General features: G+C 39.9%; 1 protein-coding gene across 1 annotated transcript in view; it reads right to left on the reverse strand.

Moving 5' to 3' along the window:
- Positions 1-1,133: 1,133 nt before the first annotated feature.
- pip5k1bb (phosphatidylinositol-4-phosphate 5-kinase, type I, beta b) overlaps positions 1,134-23,809 on the reverse strand; it is a 55,009-nt gene continuing 32,333 nt past the window's right edge. The window contains exons 8-15 of the mRNA XM_041787262.1: positions 14,159-14,361; positions 12,934-13,017; positions 12,272-12,320; positions 12,071-12,155; positions 9,991-10,149; positions 8,409-8,535; positions 2,572-2,695; positions 1,134-2,458 (exon numbers count right to left, since the gene is read on the reverse strand). Coding sequence (XP_041643196.1) covers positions 2,456-2,458; positions 2,572-2,695; positions 8,409-8,535; positions 9,991-10,149; positions 12,071-12,155; positions 12,272-12,320; positions 12,934-13,017; positions 14,159-14,361 — 834 coding nt within the window. The 3' untranslated portion in view covers positions 1,134-2,455. The remainder of the gene's footprint in view (positions 2,459-2,571; positions 2,696-8,408; positions 8,536-9,990; positions 10,150-12,070; positions 12,156-12,271; positions 12,321-12,933; positions 13,018-14,158; positions 14,362-23,809) is intronic.

Below are 23,809 nucleotides of genomic sequence, written 5' to 3' on the forward strand. Positions count from 1 at the left end.
AAGTCTTATCAATTACCAAGGGTCAGGTTTGAAAATTAGCCCTGCTGCTTACATGAAAAATGTTGAGTAGGATAAAATCAACATCCTTCTCTGTCAGACTCTAACATTTAGCATTTCACTTGCCACACTACAGTGCAGTGGCCTCCTGCCCTTTGACTGATAAACTACCGCCCCAGGATGCCTTAGACATCAGGATGAACCCTAAAAAAGTCCTGGTTATCTTTGCTGTACAGCCACCAGATGTGCATTTATCAACACTTTAAGGAAGGGTGGGGAAAGGGTCAGCATTTCACATCATCATACCTCAAGAATTTAACTCTCGATTGTGTTTGATGCCATCAAAGGTTGGGAGTTTTGCAATTAGTAGATCTGTATGGTTAAGATTAAACCAGCAGGTTCTTTAGTCAAAGGGGTCTAAGGTTTGGAAAGATCTGGATTATTGTTTTGCTGATGATTACAAGAGCTACATCTACAAGCAATGTCAGCTAAAGAATGCATTTAGTGTTTTTAATTTTGATATTTTGTCAGTAATCTACACACTTTGTATATTTCTAAGTTGTACATCAGAAGTGTTATTATTTGCACTAAATGTAATGCAATTTGACAATGTTCTGTAAATTAAAATTGTTACACAAGAGAAACAAGCACACTGCTTTTTGAATGGCTAAATACTAACCTTGCAGAGCAGATTGATTAACCAGTCTACCATCAATTTTACCAGAATTGTACCACATTTCTTTATCAAAACAAGAGAAGAGCTACACCACAAGCTTTTCTTGGCAGGGGAGACCTTTCTCGTTCTTCTCCCTACCGACCTTGCGTGTTTTATACACATCATGCTCTACTGTTAATGCACCATGGTAGAGACTGCCTGTCAAGCTACTGTTAATTCTGGAGCTGCGCATGCGCACAAATTAATTCTTTCTTGAATGTGACAAACCGTTGGTCCAATCACTGCCTGGGAATTTTCTGAAAAGTCCTGCCCTTCCCAGACGTCCTCTATGAGAGCTTTTCCAGAAGAATGTAAAATACATGCATGCAATGGATATAAATGGCTGTGCATCTGGTGTGTCAGGTTACAAATACTCAGCAGTGATGTGAAATAGATGATTCAGTAACTTAACAGTAGACACTGAAATTTAGCAGTTTATTTCGAGGAGTCTCATCATATATAAATACGCATTGTCTTTACATTCAGCGATTTTAAAGATTTTTTTCAGCAGATGGTGAAGTATTGAGATATACAGAATAAATTATGCTCTGAATCAACATGTGATCATGAAATTACACATTGCCATTTGGAAATGGTTTTGATGAAGAGGTATCGGACAGCTTCTTCATGTAGTATGCAAAGGACACACTTGTTCAGTATCAAAGGATATCCTGAGTAAAAGCATTTCAGTCATGACACAAACCTCACAAAACTAGAAGCTCCACATCAAAAATGATCTACAATGTTCCTTCATTTTTCTCTGTACATGTAGTATCATTGACTTACAGAGGTGTGCACTTATAGAGTAAAAAGAGAAAAAAAAGAAAAGTGCATATTCTTATATCCAAACCTGTGCTTCAGTCAGGTAGTTCACCCATCTAAGCAAGTCCTTCAGAGAAAAATATGTCTTACAGTAATCACAACCAATGTCAAAAGTGCCTTTTTTATCAAGAGCGAGTGGAGCGTCTCTGCTCTGTGCTTCATCAGAGATCCAGTAACTCTTTTCTCACTTCACTTTACAGCAGCCCATCCCAAAGGCAACTGGGTCCTGTCAGGGCAGTAACACTTACTGCCCCTTAGGGAAAATAATGGGCCACTTTAATAACATCATAGTCTGTGTTTGGCCTCATGAGTTTCAACATCCATCACATCTGTTCAAATGAGTCCTTTCTCATCTGCGTCATCTGTCTTTGAACGGATTGCTTCTATGTGGTGACCATCGCATCCCTGTTCACTAGGGACAAAGGCGCCTTCACAAATTCATCGCAAACTCCTCTGTTCAGCCTCTATAATGTAGCTGCAAACTTTGACAGTCTCCTTCATATATTTCAGGTCAGCAGAAAAAAACAAAGAAATGTATCTACCCTCTCCTCATATATACAGTTTATAAATCAATTCTTAAGGTCTCTGTGAAGGACATTGAAAATAGTTTACATATATAAAACTAAATGGCACTGCGCTGACTCATGCTCTAAAAGCGGCACTCAGTTCGGTCCAATATTCGTCACATTGCATGATATGTCACGGTTCCTGCTGATGTCCATCGCTGGGACTCTCTTTGTGTAGTCTTTCAGTCCATCAAGCTGAAGAGAATCACTGTCTTTGAATATGTTGGCAATATGTGGCAAAATTGATGTAGCAGCACTGGAAGTGGAGTCAAAGGCTGGCCTGGTCTGTCCAATGGAGGGCGGGGATTGTCTGATGGTTGGCAGGAGGAAATGAAGGTTGTGGAACTGCTTTTTTTCACTGTTGGAGATAAAGAGGAAAAGATCGTCGTAAATTGTGACAAAAAAAAAATACAGAGACAGAATTTAATTTTCCAAGAATTAGACCTGCAATCACAGACTGACAAAACTCACTAAGTACACATCCAGAACGGAGCCGTCATCTCGGTCTATGTCCACGTCCATGGTGCTCTGCTCTGATGTGAGGCAGATAGCGCTGTCCTCCAGGGTGAATGTGGAGCTGGATCCAACATCCTCTCTGAAAATGAAAAATAGATCCTCTTATTAACCACCTGTAGTAGTAGTGTAGTAGTAGTAGTAGACTTTCACTACTACTTTATTTGTCCTGCAAGTAAGTAAAGAAAATGCATAAATTATACACACAAAACATTTAGGAGACTGGATGCATAAAACTCAAATTTCCATGAATTAACCTTAGTGAGCAGCAAATTTTGTCAACCTGTCTTTACCTCAAGATTTCCCAGCAAGGCCGTCAGTATTCACCCTCCCACACACCTTAGTTGACTAAGGCCCTGTTTACAATTTGAAGTTTCAGGACCTGTCTTTACCCTGAAATTTACCCATAAAGCCCTTAGTACTTCCCCCTTGATTGAGGCCCCAACAACACATCTCAAGTGATGACCTGATAACTGGAACTCATTTGCCCTTCTCTTATGCGAACAGCCCACAGTGATTTACTGGTTAGATTGAAATCACGACTCAGTTTCAGATGGAAAGTTATGAGGGAGTTGTGATGAATTCGCGAAGAACAAGTTCTGAAAACTTGCTTTTTCTTTGAGCAACAGGAGCCAGCTAATGTTTGAGAGGTGATTTTTTTTTTCAGTTGTTTGAAGACATAAAAAGGGAAAATGACACAGAAGGAGGAATTGTTTGGCAACCATAATACTGGTTTTTACTGGCTTTCTGTTTACTAAAGCAGTGGTTCCCAGCCTTTTTTTCTTTGAACATCCCACTACTTAGAGCAGGGGTCCTCAATTAGTTTTTCCTGGGAGCCAACATTTTTCAAGGACAGAAAGCCTCACACAGAGTATGGCTTAATTAGCTACACTTTAGACAGAGGATTTATTTACAAGTAATCTAAACAGGTCAGTCCTGCTGTCCTTGTATCAGGTGGCATACTTTCCCATTTTTAACGTTTTTAAGACCCACTGATACTAAATTTACAAGACTGGGTATTCATTAGAAACATTCATTCAGCATGACTGTTTATGGCTTAAAATGGCAACCCGTTGTCCACTATATCTGATCAGACCCTGAGATTATTTCACCCAACCTAGGATGAGTGCAGAGTCCAGAAAGAGAGTCCTCACCTCACCTACTGAGTGAAAACTTGAGTTATAAGCACGTCTGAGCCACAACAGTCGTTCCTATGCATGTCTGTTCTCTCTGAGTCTCCCTGACTTCCCTGCGCACGTCATGAAGTGGTGCATCTCTGTGCGTAATTATGTCTGTGAGTGCTGCACCAAGACCAAAAATGCCGATCTCTCGTGTCATAGGAGAGCCTGTGTCCAGGTTAGAATACATTTTCAGTTATAAACTTTTTTTTTTAGCGTTATGAGAGAAATTTTTACCATTTTTTTGACGAGACCTGGATTCAAATAGTAGGATTTATAAACTATGTCCCGTTTAAACGTTAATGATCAAGACCATAACTGCATGTCTTGTTGACATAAAATTAAATTGTATGTAAATAAATGTAGTTGGTATTAGTTTGGCATTACAGATTCTTTATAATGAGGGATTAAATCAGGCTGACAATGAACTGAATCACCAAAGCAAGATACGATGTCTGTGTTTGGAACCGATGGACAATTATGCAGGGAAAGTATTTGCTATCCTGAGAGCAGCTGTTTTAACCCCCCACAGGGTTAGAAGTTTGGTTTTACAAGGCAAAAGCCTCTGACATTTGTTAAGGCCTAAGCTGCAGAAAACCTATCAGAGGTGCAGGAAGGGCTGGACTCAATGAGAGTTCGTGCAGCTGCGCACGGTGGTTAAATTCTTCATCTTTAACAAAATAATCAGTATTAAATTAGACAATAATACTGCTCCTTCAGTCTTAAAAGTCATGCAGTCTGTATCAGCCTCTTTTTAGGCAGCATGTTTGCAGAGTCGAGGTGCTGAAGCCCTCTGCCGTGTGTCTTTTTACGATGTTTCTCCCTGCCCTAAAGAGAGTTCAACCATATCTAACTCATTTATTGCATAGTAGTGCGACCTTTCCTTGCTAATTATAGAAAGATCATAATAAATGAGTGAAAATTTGTATTTTAAGCACCTAGGAGGGTAAAAATTAAAAATTATTATATTTTTTATATTTTCCATCTTTTTTTCCCAAATGTTTCGCGGGCCAGATGACACCTGCTGGCGGGCCGGAAGCAGCCCACGGGCCACCATTTGAGAACCCCTGATTTAGGATTACCACTTGGTATTCAAGTGCCCAAAACAGATTCAAATCCCTTATCAACAAGGTGTGACAGATAAACTGTATGAAACCTTTCCTTTCTGCTGTGAGCAAGTCAATAGATGTTCAGGGCTACATGTGCGATAGGTTTTTCAGGGCATCAACAAAATCCTCTCGGTGGAATACCTCTGCCTCCTTTGCTGGTAGAATATTTAACACAAATGGTCACACGTTGCATAAAACTACAGAATACAAATTGATTTTTACTGAAGATGGAATACTACAATCCAAGTCATTTTGTTTTTTCCTCAAAGAAGGAAAAGCATTCATTCTCTGAATCCTCACCAATGAGGATTAAATGCACCTCAGAAAGGAACTATGCAACATAAAAATATCTTTCAATAGAGCAAGAGAAAATGATGCAGCAAAAGACTGCATCTACACAAATATTTAGCTATAGTTATGTCTTATTCAACCACCAGGGGGTGATATGAGATCTGTTTTCCTCATACGGACATCAGGTGACTCCCTGATATATTCAGGAATGTGTTTTGACTCTTTATGACATGTGACTGCCTACTTTTGAGCTCAAAGTCAAGAGAAAAGCCAGGTAAAAAGAAGCAGAGGGGAGAAAACTTTCAAACACGGATGAAATACAGGGGGGATTTATTCTAGATCAATCTTCCCCTGAAGCATCCTAACATGACGTGTTGCTACTGTATCAGGCCGAGTGGCCATCAGACAGGGATTATTGTTTGGTTACTGTACAGTTTCCACTACCCCGCTTGTCCTCCTTTTGTCACAGGGTTTCTGCAGCATAATGGTACTAACTAGGGCCGTGTCAAAGCGGCTGTTTAAATATTTATGAAGACAGTTGACAGAACAATGTCAAAGCAGCAGCAGGTGACTGATGAGGGGACAAGACCAGGCAAGTCACACAATGGAGCCTCAGAGAGCCAGCTGAACCTGACACTGCAGGACAGGCAGAGAGGTAAGAGATGGAAACACGTAGAGGGGTGAAGATGGAGCCTGAAACTGACCTTCATAAACTGCAGGAGTATGAAGTGATGTAGGTAAACATTAGGTTATTAGTATAAAACACTACATTCACTGTATTTGTGATAATTTTGAGAATATTCTAGAATTAAATCATTAAGTCTCCTTGGAAAATAAATGAGGGCCATGCTAAAAGACAACTCATCTGCAGCACCAGTAGCCTAGTGGCTATATCCACATGCCCCAAGTATAGAGGCTCTAACCCCCGAAGCGCTCCCAAACATTCTATCTCTTAAATAAAGGCATAAAAGCTCAAAAATAAATCTTGAAAGTAAAATTAAATACAATTCAACTTATCTGGGGAATACAAGCTCCTAACTTAAAGTCACTGTAAAGTGAAGTTTAGGTGTGTTGTATGACAGGCTGATGTGTTATGAACCACCAGGCTAAATCTCAGTTGAGAAAAACATTTCTAAGTTTATGAAGTCAAGCTTCAAAATCATGAGAAATGAAGCAGTAAAATCTGCTCTGTAGGGTGTCAGTTAAATGAGCTGAAGCCACACCCACTCACGAGAAATAGAGTGGTGCAGTGGTGACGTAATTTTGTAGGCAAACCTGGAGGTTAGCGTTGCATGGGTTCCCTTGGCGTCGAGCCTATGTTATTTTTAAATGGGTTTTTGGATTATTGCTGAAAATAAGGTCTGTGTCCAATAAAAATGTATGAAACTTACACGTTTTCTTCATAAAGATAGTCTTCACAAATTGATAATATAAACATCATATCTACTTCATTAATCTGACTGGTGAAAGTAAAAAGCTAACATCATGCTATATTGAACTACAACACGGTCAACTGAGTTTAATGTCATCACCCACGGATACAAGTGAACGTCAGGCTCAGTTGCTGCTCTTCGGATGATCACGTATAGTATGCTGTAGTCCTTGTTGACTGTCTTTTATCAACCGCCTTTGTTAAGACGTGAAAAGGTACACAATTCAAAGGTGGGGAATGTTTCAGATGTATTTTATGTTGTAGGATAAAACGTGAAACTCTCTTGAGCTTGTGTTCACCACAGACCTTATTTCAGGCATTTAACCGAATACTCATTCAAAAATCCCACAGACTTTCAGACGAGGGAACCAGAAGTGCTAAAATGCTAACTTACTTCCGCCTTTTAGGACTTATTCCTGCACCACTCTATACGATCCTCTCAAATTTAAAAAAAAAAAAAAAAAAAAAAAGCTTTGATCAGAGCACAGCTGCCTGGCTCTATGCAAGAGCAAAGAGACAGAAGATGGGGAGTACATTCACTGTTTTCTGGCACAAATCTCTGTTATGATGCTTTTAATGACGGTAGACCACCGTGGCTGATAGATTTGGGAAATATACCTCACAATGAACCAACAAAAACTTCCAATGAAGGCAGTGACATTGGCTAATAACAAACTGTACTGAGATGAACTCCTCAGGGATTTCATTGTAGTCTTAGGGGGGTTGGGTAATTCCCTAGCAAGCCAGTCATGGGCTAATATGTAGTGTGTTAAGACACAAAGTTTGGATTTCACTTTACAGGGACCTTAAGTTGAATTTAGTGTATTTGATTTTCTTGAATTAAAGATGTATCCAAACATCTTCTTTCCATGAAAGATTAAATTTAAGTAACATAAATCAATGCTTGTTGTCCAGCAGTAACTAGTTAATTTCCTGAGACATCAAGGCAACATAGCGAATTAACTGATAATTACAGTAAACAAGATAAATAAATCAAGAAAAGAACCACAGAACAACACCTTTTAGTGATTAATATTGAAGCATTACCTCTTCTGGGATCTGTAATATATCATACCTGTTATATATTTATTTATATTTTATTCTAAAATGTGACTGGAGTGCGATCTTGGTTAGGTCTCCCTTAAAAAATGTGTGCGAAAATATCAAGGGACTACCTAGTTTTACTGGTATATCAGTTAAATTGTAAGAGCAAATTAATTTTTGTTTCAAGTTTTATGACAAAAAGGCCATTACTAAATGAATACTTGATATTACTTTTAAAACTTGATACAAATTCAGCTATTCAACTCTTACATGAAGTCAAGTCAAACTTTCAGAGGTTCCCTGGATAAGTGGAGAAACTTATGGGAAATTCATGTAGTACAACTTGTGGAGCAGGTTTTTCTCCATGTTTTGAAAATGAAAAAATGGTCCCCACAACCACACAACTCATTTGTGACTGCTCTCTCCACATGTAGTGTAGGAGGTGTATGTTTGTGTGTTGCATGTATGTTGTTGAGCTGAGTCATCCGCTCCATGACGCACATCACCAGTAAGATCTTGTCATGTTGGCACACGAGTGACAATGAAGTGGGAGTGTGCGAGAGGCATGTGTGTTTGTTGGGTGTGGCCAATAATGCATGCTCTCCTTCCCGTCCTGAAAGCAATATACTGAGTACAGTAACCTCACATAAACTAACCACCTCACTGCTAAATCAACAGAGTGTCTCCATGTAATGTGAGCAACATGGACAAGTAAAAAGGTAAACAAAGCCAACACTGCACCTCTCCTCTGTTTGGTTGTCCACGTTGACAAAGATGGAGGAGGTGGAGATGGTGCCCATGGAGGAGCCTTCGTAGAAGGACGGGTTGGCAGGGACCAGATCAGGACGCAGGTAAGAGCCGAACACAGCTGAGGAGGGAAATAAAAACATCATAAATACAGTCACGTGCATATGTTTAAGGCATGTAGGGTGCTGAGGTCATCACAGGGCCCGCTGGGCCAAATCGTGGGGCTCATGCTTGACACATGTTGGCACGTGTGTTGCTCAGCAGCCAAGGTCAAGCTCGACAACATCTCTTTTAGGACATCCAGAGCACAACCGGGGTTTTGTCAATCGCCCTTCTTGCCCGATGGTGCCCTTAAGCGCCCTCAAGTGCCCTAAGTGCCTAAAAGTTCTGCCCACTTCTGCATAAATTAAAAAGCATATCCAGGTTTCCTACTTTCTATTGTTGAAAGCAAAGATTCGAATTCCAGGCCTCAGTTTGTATCCCAGTCTTTTGCTGCAAAGACTCAAAATTGATTTAATTCAAAAGCTTTTTCCTGTCCAAATATACATTTTGGATGTATTTCTACAGCCTGTGTTTTATTCATAAGGAGTAAAATGAGCTTTTAAAATCAGCTCCCTTTTACACATCGACCAATGCTGACACCGTCTGCCATCTTTCCTTGTAAGAACATAAATCCTTCATTAGGCAATCAATATGATCAATAAAGCTAAGTATGGGTGTATTGATCAAACATACAGCTGGCAGTGTATAATCTGGACAAAAAGAAATGGTTACTCTTGGAAAGGCCTTTTTCTAGTGATTCTACAGACTGAGATGAGGGCAGAGAACTTACTGTAACTTATCTCAATGGTTCCTTTTGAACAGTGAAAAAGTAAGAGTATAAAGAAAATAAGGCAATCCAAATTGCTTCATAGTTTGTTATGACACAGCTGAACGTGATGGTTGTGGGTGTGAAAAAAAGAGGACTCATGACTCCATAACTTCTCTTCCAGCTCCACACCCTTGTTTGTGCTGGTGTGGATCTTCTTTTATTATAAAAGCAAAGGTCAGACTGCTGCTTATCAATCATGACAAAAACCTGATCCACATCTTCCCTTTTGTTCTGGGCTTAGATAGTAACCATGACATGACATTAAGAAAGAAAGAGGAGGAGGAGCAGATATTGAAGTTAAACTATTCTTTATCTTTACACATGCCTTATGTACACAGTCATGCAAACTGTGTGTTTGGTTTCTTATAACAAGTTGCTCTCTGTTTTCTTTCCATTATGGCGGACTACTGTATCATCCAGTGACAGCTCCCTTGCCGGGCACTGCTGAGAAGACAGCATTTTTATGACGCATGCTAGTGGCTGTTTATGGGCCTTGAGTTTCTCTTAAAAGCTGGAGCCAGCCACAGAAACTAGAAGATGATTCAAACGCTACATTTAAGGGTAGAAAATAGTGAAAGTGCATTCAAGGAAACTCTCAGGTTTCGAGTTTCAACAATCTCATTAATTACTCAGGCACTTCAAAAAACAAGAGCATGTTGTGAAAGATCCAAACTCTCAAGTTAACTTGTAAAAACCTTTTGATACCTTGTCCGTCCAAGCTTGCCAGGCTGCACGCCCCCCCCAGCCTGACTCTCCTGTCCTCCTCGTTCCTCTCATCCGCTTGCGATGAAAGGATCTCCTGTGAGGATGACTTCAGAGCTGGGATGGAAGTACGAGTCCTCTTTGAAGGGGAGAATCGAAGTGCTGTAGAGTAAAAAAAAAAAAAAAAAAAAAACAAGAAGTGAGAGAATGACGAGAGAGAGAGAGATTCAAGGAAGGACGAGTAAGAGGACAGGATAATTAAAGGAGGCAGTGGAAAGAGATGATGATCCTGACTGAAGCAGTGTTCACACACAATATAACTCCTCTGCTCTGCCTCTAGAATTAGCATTGAAGTTGTTTAACTGGTATAATGACAATTACTCAAGTGTCCCTTAAGCCAACTTTATTCTGCCTCCCCAGGAAGGCATGAAATTAAATCATTCCCCATCACCTCCCTCTGATGAGACTTGGCGAAGCTGATAGGAGATGACTGCCTCACTCATGTTTTTCCCCCCTCAAAGTTGCATAACATTCGCACTAGATTTAATGTTAATAGAAAGTTTCAGGACTATTTCTTGTGACTTGAGGATCAATCAAAGTGTCAGACATCCATCAGCTTTACTTCGCTCATTTCTGGGCCTAATATCCGTAGGGTAGAGTGGATGTTTTAAAGGACATAATCTTATGCCCTGGAATATAAGGGTTTGACATGTTTTACAGATTTTTGAATATTTACGTTTATGGGCATTCAAAAACAATAAACTTCATATATTTTGAATTACTTGGCTAATAAGGTATCACATCATATCTTACCACGCTGCATTGTATTTTATTGTAACTTATCCTATCACAGCTTATCTTATTGTATCTTATTACATTTAATCTCTTGTGACATTTCCCCAGCGATTGGGATTCAGGTCAGGCCAGTTGGCTGACCAATCAAGCAAAGTACTACCATGGTCAGCAAACCAGTTTCTGGTAGTTTTGGCTTCACTGTGAGCAGGTGCCAAGTCCTGCTGGAAAAGGAAAGCTTCTTCTCAGAAGATGGAAGCATGGCTGACAGCGTTGGCTCTGGACTTGATAAAGCACAGTGGACCAGCATCAGCAGATGACATGGCGCCTCAATCCATCACTGACTGTGGAAACTGAAAACACTGGACCTCATCCACCTTGGATTCAGTGCCTCTCATCTTCCTCTGGGACCTTGATTTACAAATGAAATTCCAAATTTATTTAAATTTCTGGAAACAGAACTTTGGACCACTGAGCAACAGTCCAGTTCCTTTTTCTCCTTAGACCAGGTGAGACACTGATGACGTCTATGGTTCAGGATTGACAATACACTAAGAACACAACACTTGTAGTCCATTTCCTGGACCAGTCGGTGTGTGGTGGCTCTTGATTCACTGACTCCAGCCTCAGTCCACTCCCTATGAAGATCTCCTAATTTTTTTAATCTACTTTGTGTGACAACCCTCTGAAAGCTGAGCTCATCCCTGTTGCTCATCCCTCTACCTTTTCTTACCTCGCTTTTCCCTTCCAGTCAACTTTCTGTGAATCTGCTTTGATACTCTGAGAACTGCCTGCCCTGTCAGCAATGACCTTCTGTTGCTTACCCTCCTTATGAAAGCTGACAGTGTACTTCGAACATTTGTCAAGTCAGCAGTCTTCCCCATGATTATGGTTGTGTGTACTGAACCAGAGTGAGAGAATGACGGCTCAGAAAACCTTTGCAAATTGAACTTTACCCATGTAACCCACAAGGATTTCCTCATTTATATGATGATTTACACGATGTACATTATTATCAGTTCCGCTTATGATGATTCATGTCTCAAGTTCTTATGAGCTGAGGCAATAACAAGCCATAAACTGACCTTGTGCCTCGGGTGTAGAGAAGACAAAACAAGGAAACAATACTGCAATCAGTATAACACAGCCAGATAATAAAACTTGGCCACATATTGACTTTTCTTTTCAGTTCAGGGTTTTCTATTTCCTATTGCTTTCCCTTTACTCTGTTCTTTTCATATGTGGGCCATGTTCCTTCCCTTGTGTGACAATAATCAACCTGCAGACTTACGTTGCGTCTTCCTGAAGACCCGTGTGCTCATGAACTTGAGGAAGCGGCTGGCATAAAACCCAGGCCTGTGTACTGACACGGAGTCCTGAGGACAGACAGTGAAAAAGTTGTGCTTTTATCAGTAGATGTTAAGTACATGACTGAATAAAAGGCTCATTCATAAAAGCAACAGTGTCAGATCTGGGCAGAGTATCCACTTACCCCATCGTACACCAGAGCTTTCCACGAGTGTTCCAACTTCTTAATGAACCTGCAAGGAAACAAAACAAGAAGGCTTGTCATGAAGTATCCACTAACCCAACAACTTCTTCTTTATACTCTCTTCTTCCCCGTTGGCATGACAAAGTCTGAGGTCAATTTTCAGCAGAAAACACATCAAAGCTTTAGGTTACAATTGCATCTTAAAGGGAAGCTTGCTATAAGGAATAAAGGATAAATTAGGCTTATTTAGATTCCTCCTTGTCCTGATCTCACCTCACCCACTCTGAGTGCCTCAACCAAGCAGGCTGACAGAGATTTATGTATAGCATTAAAATCTCCCCAAGTTCGAAAATGCTGATGAGCCAGAGGGTTTTCTCCACTGTTATCCCTCACTTAAGTCTCAAGATAAAAAAAAAATCAATCTGTAAATAAAGAAGACAGATCGGTTGCTGTGTCCATTTAAATAACGGTGGAGGGATACAAAAGACCAAGTCCTTTTAGGAGAGCGGTCTAATCACTTTGAAAATTATATGCAGCCATTAAACATCCATGCATACCTTCATTTGTGTGTCTTTAATTCAGCATTAATTGTTTCTGATATAGTAGCTATTGAAGAAACAGCTGTATTTTAGTTAGTTAGTAACCATACCTAGTTCTCATACCTATATGACTGAAGAATATCTATGATACCCAGGAAGATGAGCAGCTTTTCTTCTTTGTGTGTTTTTGCTGGGATACCACCCATCCTGAAACACAGTGAAATATACAAGAAGTCATTTTTGACAATTCTTAATGAAATTCTTTTAAAGGTTCATAAAAGGGTACATATTCATGTCTTTGCTGTTAATATGCAGAGCAGTGGTTGTGTTTGTATGTGTGTAACTATGGTTTTATACAGTGCCTTAAAAAGGTACCCCCCCCCCCCCCGGGATAATTTACCCTTTTATTGATTTTATAAATCAATCATGGTCAATGTCATTTGGTTTTTTAGCAAAAAAAAATCCTCTTTCATGTCCAAGTTTGGACAGATTTCTATAAAGTAATATCAATCAAATAAAAATATGTAATGTATTACAGAGTGTATTAGGCACATTGGTAATAAAAACATAAACATGTTTGAATATGTGTCTGTTGCTGTGCAGTCTATCGGTGTGCTTCCTTGTTAAAGCTCCACAATAAAGTGCACGCTCTAAATCTTGTAAATAAGTCAAGGGCACAGCTTTAATGCTCCCCTTTTTATGTTCTAGGCCAATTACTGCACATACACACCGGTGCAGGAGACGCTGAGCCATTATGCAGTAAATATGGGAAAAACCACACACTTTTCCATGTAGACTGGCCTTACTGCATCAAGCATCTAAAGATAAGGATGGTAACAGCACAGCATCAAAAGAGTGAAGATTAGTGTACTGTCTGTGAAAGCTGATGCGCTGCTGTTTTTATGGTGCATTAACTTTCCAGAGATAAGGAAACAATTCTACCTCTATAAAAATGATGAGAAATTATGTTTAAATAAGTAATGAATAAGAAATAAATATTTATGCAATCACTTATTTTATGTTACATATTTTTGTTTAATTGGCAGTACTCTATAGAAATCTGTTTCCACCTTGACATTAAAGAGGTTTTATGTTTGTTTGTTTTTTTGTCAAAAAGCCAAATTATATTAATCATGGCTGATTTATAAAATCAATAAAAGGGTAAAAGATCCAAAGTGGTGCATCCTTTTTACCGGCACTGTATGTACACTACATGAGCATCAGGATCCTGGTTGTGTAACTGTGTCAGTCACAGAAAAGGTGCAGATTAAGAGACACACAGAGGCAGAGTGTATGTGCCCAAATATGTGTGCATAATGTGTGTTTTCCCCCAGCTGAGCCCACTCACGTGTCGTCTGTGGTGAGGGCTTCAGCTGCCTTGCCGTCTCCCTGGATGGACTCCATGGCGGTGGAGTAAAGCACCCTCTGGCCCACAGGTCTCCTCCCGTCCCCCCCTGCCTGGCCCGGTTCTCCCCCCTCTCTCTGGCTGTGGTCCAGGACATGAACACCCAAAAGCAGGCTGTAGTCCATGATCTTAAAACTCTCCAGTACCTACAGAAGTTAATGGGACATGTGGTTTTAACAAGAAATACTTAATTAAACAATTAATAAGAGTCCCATTATAATGGACACAGTATTTCTTACTCCTTTTGGCCTGTTTAACACTGAAGCTATTATTCTGAGCTTATTTCTTCACTTCCAGCTCCCTGAAGGTAAATATAGTATGATTACAAAATCTGCAAAACAGCTCAATCTTTTTATCCCGTAACACTTGAATTACCCAATGTGCTTCCCAGCTCAAAGGCTGTGCAAAAGAAAATCTCTCTTTAAGCCAGGTCTGGGCTAAATAAACAAGGTGTTTCTCCACACTGAGCTCAGTGTTACGTATTGACCTATCTGAGGAGCCTTTTGCCCAGTTTCCCAGAAACTCTGTGACTTCATGTCTCCCACTGCTCGAGCACGGCCGTCATGGCAGGACGAGGCGAGACAGAGAGGCAGGAGCCTGATCTGGGAACTGGATCAGGGTCAGTGCCAGGTAGACAGGCTTATCTTAAGACAACTGTACTAAATCATAACTCGAGCCTTGAGTCTTTAAGTGTACAAGGGGCTGGATTGGGAGCACAGAAAGCATAAATGGACAGAAAAGGGGACCTTTCAAGGCAGTGGTTGCCATCCTATTCTCTTTGTTGCCCCCCCCCCCCCCCCAATATCTGAAATGAGCTGAGCTCCCCCAGGACGCACAGGAAAAAAAGAAACATGATCAACATTGATTGTAATTGTTTCACTGATTTAAAAATAAGGGCAAAATGGATGTATGTATTTTGGTAGCTAATTTTGGCAACTTCTGAGCAGACAAAGCTCGCTGAGATCTTTGGCACCCCCCTTGGGGTCCCAGACCCCCAAAGGGAACCAGTGTTTTAAGAAAGAGGATTTTTACATTTCATCCCTTAAATTCTTTACATTCAACGCTTAGGAACTAAAAATCTTGCAGCTCTTTTGATTTCCAAACAAATGTCCAACCTACACATACATTTATTGAATGTGTTAGTTCATGCAGGTATGCCCAGCTATGATCAGTAGCCAGCAGATCCCAACTATCGCCTTCAAGCTCCCACGGCCAATTACTGCTCAATTCGTCAACACAGCGGTGTATTTGAATATGACATATTTCTCACTAATCCCTGCTTGAATTAATGCTGATGCACAATGCTGCTGCTGCAGCTGGCAAAGCTTAACCTCCTCCATCCCAGCCTCCTCGTTTATAGCATAATGCTTACTGCACCCTTATTCAGATTCATGCTTCTATGGATTAATTGGTGTTGAACTAATTATATTGTATTCAATACGCATTGTCATAAATGTATCCATGCACTGCCTGGAAAGTCAAAGCATGCTGTTTGACTAATCCAGGGAGCATTTTTGAGCAGAGTGTTCCCCACCAAGTAAAACTGTAACCATTTTGCAATCAGATGGTTAAATGTATAAGGAGAGTGCTCCTGAATAAACTTTATTTATATATTATTAGCTGGTAAATACATGTTTGCAAGTTCAACTGTGTGCAACAGCTAGTTTGAATATTTCAGACACATTGCCTCCACCTTATCAGTTCATTTTTTCTCCTTAAGTTTCTTGAAAGCCACAGAAAGATTAAGAGGTTAAGGAATAGTTGGAAAATGCCTAATATCTGATAAATGCTTATCACTAATGTCTCGGTCAATCCTGCGTAAACTCCCATAAACAACACATTCCTTAGTCTAATAGGATTGGAAGTGATGACAAATAGTGACTGATATAATCAAAGAGAGCAGTGACCTAGAATCCAGCAGAAACAGACCTATTTTTATGAAGAGTATGAGACAAATAATGTTTTAACGCTGACCTACTACCTCGTCTCATTTTCTTCTAAAAGCAATTTTGCTTTAAGACAACAGCATTTGTGTGGCTGATAAGATTTGCATAAAAAACATCCATCCTCTAACACTGGAATACAAAATAGACATGATGACTGACTCAAACAAACACTGAGGCTTTTGTGCGAGCTTTGCTTTTTCCATATCAACCATTTGCATCCTGTTACTCGTACTCCCCCGGCCTATTCAAAGTGCAGCCATTTTGAATAGAGCCACACACACCAGGCTGACTACAGAGGGACAGTACTGTGTGTCCTGGCCCCAGCTTTAGTCAGCACACAGAAAAAAAGCAGAAGCATTATCTGCAATTTTTTTGCTTTGATTCTCAGAGAAAAGTTAGTGAAGTGGAATTTTTCTGATCCTCATGTTTGGATTTCTCCCCTGAGGAGCTTGCTCTCCGTTTTCACTTTACACAGCTCCGTTTTCTGCAGTAAAAGGTTAAAGATAATCCTGACAGTCCTCTAGGAAGCAAGATTTGTCATAGAATTCCACTAACATGAACAAATCCTTGATGTTTTTTCACAATGTTTCCATTAACTTAAGCTTTACATAAACTGGAGTATTCTCATCGTCCTGGCCAGAGCAGCAGCAGGAGTTCCCTCTCGTAAATAAACAAATAAAGACTGCATCAATCAAAAAATCAGCAGGATAGGACTGTGAAACATGCATATACAAGACAAACTATTCTTAATTATGTTATTAAAATCATCTAAATTAACACATCACTCAAGTTTAAGGTGACCCTGTAGTTCAGACAGAGATAATGGAGGAAAAACGTTAAAAGCTCTTTTACCAAGACAGAGCCAGTTTGAGGAATTACATGTTTTCATGAGAATGAGGGTTACAGCTACAGACCATTTTTGAATTCAAAAGAGTGCAAAATAGCTATAATATAAGATATTTCATGTGGTATGGTATTATAATGAAAGATATATCAAGGTTAACTCTTCCTTTTGTAAAAGGAAGACTAACATTTTCCAGGACACAATAATAGGTTTGAAAACCAAAACCAGAGACAAACTGCAAACTCTGACCGCAGCATTTTCAATGAGACTGATGTAGCATCTACGTAAAGATGTCATCATGTTGTTGATTACACACATAAATGTTGTTGCCTTGCAGCAGAAATGTAACAAGTGTAAGTTTTGATAGAAAAAAAAAACAGTTTTGCCCCCTTCTGTTACACATTCAAGCCGTTCCCTCTGCTGAAGCACCTCTGTGTCAGTACTGCTGCAGAGCTCTCCCTCTACATGCTCACTGGATGCCCCACTTTGCAGTGACACTAATACACTGCTCTCCTCTTAAGTATGAGTCCGTCTGCTGTGACATTCAGCCCGGGCTCAGTTACAATCACAGGAAAGACTTTGCTCTAGTATGCATCAATTATTCAGAAGTACAACCTGCTACTACCCATAATTCAACACACTGAATCAAAGATAGGTGGCTCTTTATTTTGTCACTTATCAGACATTTAAAGCCTTTGAGGCTTGGTTAAAGGTGTTCTTGGCTGCTATCTAGAAGAACAGTAGCACTTTATTTTAAGATGTTTGAAGTTTTCTTTGTCATCTTTGTTTTTTAATGAAAGTGCCTTATGAAATGATACCACCTAACTTGTAATAACTGTTATGTAATTTGAAAGCAATGATAATCACGCTCTAATCTACTTTTGGTTGCTCTAAATTGCTGAAATTTTAATAAGATTGGTATGTATGCAGATACTTTATGACCTATAAATGTGATTCAGGGTTTGTTTTCCAGTAAAGCTCAACATTTACAGCTGCATTGATGATTAAAATAATTATTCAGTCCACTGGCAAACACCTTAAAAACAAGTTTGCTACTTAACACCTTTATTGATTTGTGTGCAAAAGTCCCAAAGCTAGCACACACTTCCTGTTTAATGGACTTTTCCTTCTTCAGTGTCCTGAATCACCATGGACTCCAGTCAGGAATGCATTAATTATGAAAATCAGGTACTTGTTTTGTTGTTAAAAATAAAGATGTGGGAAACTGCCAATATCCATTCTGATTTTTCCTTTGCATCAAAGGTAAAATATGAAGTAATTTGTTGATTACAGGTAATGGATTATTTTCTGGCAACAGCTCCACGTTCTGTTGCCTTCTTGGCCCCAGTAACATACCACTGTGGCCTCACTGTTTTGATGCTACTGAAGTCAAAAGACATGCAGCTAAGCTCCGCCACCTCCATGGATTACTTGTTATTATGAACTCAAACACTGCTCTCTACCAGATGTGTTCACTTTAACAGTAAATCAGCATTTTTGTTTTTAAATGTCACATAATGAGGGAAAAGAGCTGTTAAAAGTGGCCTTCCTGGTTTGTACTGTAGGCACAAAGCATTCTGGGATTGACCACAGGTAGACCCATTTTTAACAGCTTCTCTCCCTCATTTAAAATTGAAATTTATTTAACACTAGAACCATCATAGGGTAATATTTGCTATTCTTTAACTGTGTCTAACTTCCTATTGATAACATGTTATAGTCTAGCAGTCACTGACACTTCCATAAAGTCTGTTTTGTAGCACCTAGTATCATTCAATTTTTCTCCATTTTTTATAAATAGCCATTTATACCTAGAACTGCCATGGGTAAAATGTATCCCATAAGAAACCACTGATTTTCACAATAGAAGTTGCAATGAAAACACCTCCTCTCTAATGCTGCACTGCCTAATCAGAAGTCAGATCAACCTTCAAAGCAGGAACAAATTGTGCTGTGGATGTACCAAGGGCCCAAAAACAGCCAGCAGTCTCCAGGCGTATTACCAGGAATTAAAATGCCCAGACAAAAGAGATGCTGTCGAGCTTGACCTTGGCTGCCAAGGGACACACGTGTGTTGACATGTGTCAACCTGAGTTTGGCTGCCATCCCCCATCTCCAGCCCTGGATTATGGCACTTCGGGCCAATCCTTAGCACCCTACATGCCTAAAATGTATGCACATGGCTGTATATTACAGTTAAATCAAATGCATAATTTATTAGAGAAGCGACAAAATAGAAAAAACATCTTAAATATAAGCAAGAAATAATTGCATTCTGTTTTCGCTTACAAACTTTTCTCATTAATACAAATTAAATACATTCTCATCAAGCAAAAATAAGGCTTAATCAGGAAGCGTTCCAGCCTGTCATCCTTATGTTACATTATTTATTAATTGTTAAAACTTTATAGACCAAGCTACAGCTTATCCATGCAGATTATCAGCAGTAGGTCAGCCACCATCATCTTCAGCAGACCTGCATTATAAACAGATTTAGACATGTGCTGTGGTTCTGGCTCACAATCTTGTTGTTACTTCATTCACTTCTGACTGCAAAGTCAGAGACGGCCTTGGCTTTTCTGCAGCTGAGTGTGAGAGAGACCATTGTTGTCACTACATCACATGACTGTAGAGAGGAGGATCATACATGCATACATTGAACGGTTGTTTTTGATTGTCTAGACCGTTGTCCCACTTCCAAGAATGCAAGCCTTCACTGAATCCTTATCTCTGCTCCTCAACATATACGTGAAATTGAGTCCTCCTTTGAAAATTTTCAATGAGAACTGAGATCGTTCTGTGACACCATTCAGCTAGGGTTTCCCCCGACATGGTGAGGTTTCTACTTCACATTTGCCATGTAGAAAAACTGTCCCAAAAGCTTGGCATCTTCATCAGCATCACTATCTTCATCACTATCTCTCAGACAGCTGCTGTACAATCAGAGTAATGCAACAGGGACATGATGATCTCCTCTCAAACCACAGTCACGCTCACTCTCTCTGTACATTAGAGCTGGTCATGAATTATTAATGCGTTGTGTTGTTTTGGCATTATGAGAGTATCAGGGGAGCTGCAGAGTAATGAAGAGAGAGTACTTAAAAGGAGCAAACCCAGAGTTTTCAGCAGTAGTGTCCCACATAGCAGGAGTATTTAAATCTCTCAAGCATCACTCATCATCCTCTTGTTCTCATTTTTCAGCTTTCTGCATCGTCATTAACCTCCTGCATTCCTCTGAAAAAGAAATCACATCGCTCCAAGCACAGGAAATAACAACAAAAATGTCCTTTTCCAAAGCCTCACCGCATGTACTGTCATACAGGACAACAATCCCGCTTCATTTCCTGGTTCCCTCCACGCCCCTCACCCCCTGCTGCTTAGCGTTCGCAGACCCACCTCTGTGTTTTGATCCCCTGCCTCTCCTGGGGTGATGGGGTTAGCTGCTTACTCATGAAAATGGACAGCGAATCTGCTTAGAGGGCACTTTGCTTCCCGCTCAGGAGGCAAAGGCAGGAAGCTGTGACAATAACAAACTGTACAGCACAGAGTCTCTAACAGCTGCTGGTCAACACTCTCATTCACATAAATGATACACGCTACACATATAGCACACAGGGGTCTGTACATGATCACAGAGCAGGTACTGTGCATGCTGCCTGTTGTAAGACTGAGTGTGCCTTTCAATTACCAAACTATAGACATAGTGAGAAGGAGGATGTCTTTCTGTCTAGTATCCGCTTAAAAAAAACAGAGGATGTGACTAAAGTCAGCATATTAATTAATGCTGCTGAGAGGGGCCAAAACCTGAAGAGATCACTTCAAATTCCTATAAATTTCTAGCAATATATCAATTTAGACAAACATCACAAGATGCAGGTTTGTCCACAGCATTCAATCAAGATACGGTTTGACTTCAAATGTGGGAAAGTCACAGCTGTTCACACCTATGTGAACACTGCAGCTCTAAATCTGCACTTTCCCACAACAACATCTCTAAATAAACCAAAGACTAGGGTGGGAAAAACAGGATATCCTTTACATAACTGAAACTCATGTCATGAGTGCTGCAAGCAGAATTTACATATTCTGTCTTTAATAACAAGCAAAACCACACTTTTCAAAAGCTGCAGAGCTGTTAAATGATCTGTACAATAAGCTCAAAATTGTTGAACTTCTTCAGTATGTTGGTTTTTTAAAGTACATGCTAACATGTTGTTACCATGACGTTAGGGTGCTGAATATTATTTAGTCAAGTATTATCATAATGCAGAGAGGGGGAAAAGACAGAAGAGAGGATGAAAAATGACAACAGAGCACTTTTCTGTCATTTTCAGCTACCTTGCCCCTCAATGCAGTTCACAACTCGTCTGTCTGCTCCTGAAGAGTTGAGGTTTTCTCCTTCAGTCAGGTCACGGGTTGCCAGGTAACAGGGACAGAGGGGTTGAGCTTTTATGTTGATGATAACTGTGTTTGTTTTACACGATTTTGCACAATCTGGCAACTTTGTTGTCTCAGACAAACATACAAAACGTATTATTCTGTGTTTATGAATTAGCATTTTCTAGGAGATCCATTTTGCTCCAGGAATACTTCTAGTGTCCCAGGGAGTATGACTGGCCAGCCACGGTTATCTTGATCGGAAGTAAAACAAAAGCTTTTGACCAAATATTCGACCAACAGAATTGAAGCTGTCAGCCCCAGTGATCACCATCAAAGTGCAGAAGCGAAAATTCACAGCATATAAAAGCAAAAAAAAAAATGCTTGAAGGGCACATATTTTACCCCTTTAAGACAAGTGTGTATTGGTCTCAGAGGTCCCCAAAACATGCCTGTGAAGACTGTTGCTGAAAAAACATTCCACTATTGGATTTTTGCATGTCTAAAAAACCCTCTGTTTCAGCCCTGCTCAGAATGAGCTGTTTCTGTGTCCGTGTCTTTAAATGTTTCTGAACTGTCAGATTTTGCCCCTCAGGAAGTTGTTGTGGCTTGATAGATGTGGCTCTCCTGATCCTCCTCTTAGCTGGCACCTTAGAGAAGGATCAGGAGAGGAGGGCAGAACTTCCTCCCAAGCAGGGAGGGCCAACCTGGGGGCAGTGCTAACTCCCCACATGACATCACGAGGGGAAATTCTGAGAGCAGCTTGTTTTAGCACACATTTTCCAAAAGGTGGACAAAGAAAGGGGGTAAAGGAATGGATTTTTCTGGTACTTGAGGGGATTGTAGGCCAGGGTCACATATTTTTGTTACAAAAGTCTGAAAAAGTGATTTTTGCATGATATGTCTAAGGGCCAAATCCATTTCTACCTCTTAACCCTTCCCTCAGTCCTTCCCCTTTGTCTGAAACAGAGTGGCGAGGGGTAGGGGTGAAAACATTTCCTTAAGAAATGAGACACCACTTGATCGCTGTTCATTATCACATATTGCTGATATACAGCTGCGTCATCAGAGGTGACAATAAAGCTTCAACCATCTCGTTCATACTATGGATCTCCATGTTGATCTTCTCCATGTATTTATACAGTTAACAGCCCTCATTTTTGGCTTTCACCTGATGTGAACGTGCAAAACCAAGGGGAAGGGTGAAGATAGGGCTAAGAAGTAGAAATGGGATTGACCCTAAATCTAACCAGTAACTCCACCATTAAATGCCTTTTATCTGTTTTTTTAAATCAATTTTCTAATCATTTTTGCCACTAGCAGCTAATGCTATCCACCATTTCGATTCCCACAATACTTTGTGACGGGCTGTGACAACCAATGGCAGGCTGTTCTGTCATTGTATCATGCTGTACCAAAATATGCACTCTTTACACTCAGATCTTAAATATGTGAATATTTGTTTCTGTCACAGAATGATTACTTTTCTCTTTTTGGTCCCCACGAGATGGGAGAACAAGTTTGTTCCAAAAAATTTCTTAGTCACACAGTGAGTTTTAATTTCCATTCAGTTTTTTTCTTTTTTCTTTATAATCCTATAACACTTAAAAAATTCAAGTGACATTGCTGCAGCACACATATTCTTAAAGCCCATGCTTTTAAGATGAAATAAAATGGTAAAAAATATATCTGAGGGATCAGAAGGTAAAGCAAAGTTTTTTTAATATGATGAGATTGAGTCCAAATGTAAAATCAAGTTTTTACACTTTTAGTGGGTGGCAGTTAAGCTGATTTCTGACATTATTTTTTAAAACTTCAAATATAATGACAATTTTCATGATGTGAAGATCAGCGGATTTCTAGATAATGACACTGATTGTATGATTTTTAAATAAAAGTTAGCAGTACCAATTAAACTTGAGCCAAAAGCCTCATGTGGGCCATTACTGGCCAAGTAGTTTTTTCACGTGCCCCATACACAGAGGCTGGGGTCCTTTAAGACCACAGCTCGGGTTCAGAACCCTCAGCTCAGAACTCTCTCTCCATGATTCCCCTCTCTATCCACTTTCGCATAATAAAAGGTCTAAAAGTGCCCTAAATGGATTACAAGTCACTACTTTTATACTTAGATAAATGTACTTACATCACAGCTCTGTATTTCAAAAGAATCTGTTTTTACATTAACAGAGAAAGTATAGGAGAAAAGAGAGTAGTGCTCTGATACTTAACCTGCCAAACTAAATATACCCACATCATCACACTGTTCATTACTGCTAATTCAGCTCCATGTGTCATCCATCATCGTTTGGCCATAAAGCTATCAAGGTTATTCTTTTCCCACACATTAAAAACGGAATCATTTACGCCGAGCCTGGTGTAATGGAGGTCATTAAGTCGTCAGCAGTACGGTTCCATCATGCAGGGCTG

Source organism: Cheilinus undulatus, linkage group 5, assembly GCF_018320785.1.
Source record: "Cheilinus undulatus linkage group 5, ASM1832078v1, whole genome shotgun sequence".
NCBI lineage: Eukaryota > Metazoa > Chordata > Actinopteri > Labriformes > Labridae > Cheilinus > Cheilinus undulatus.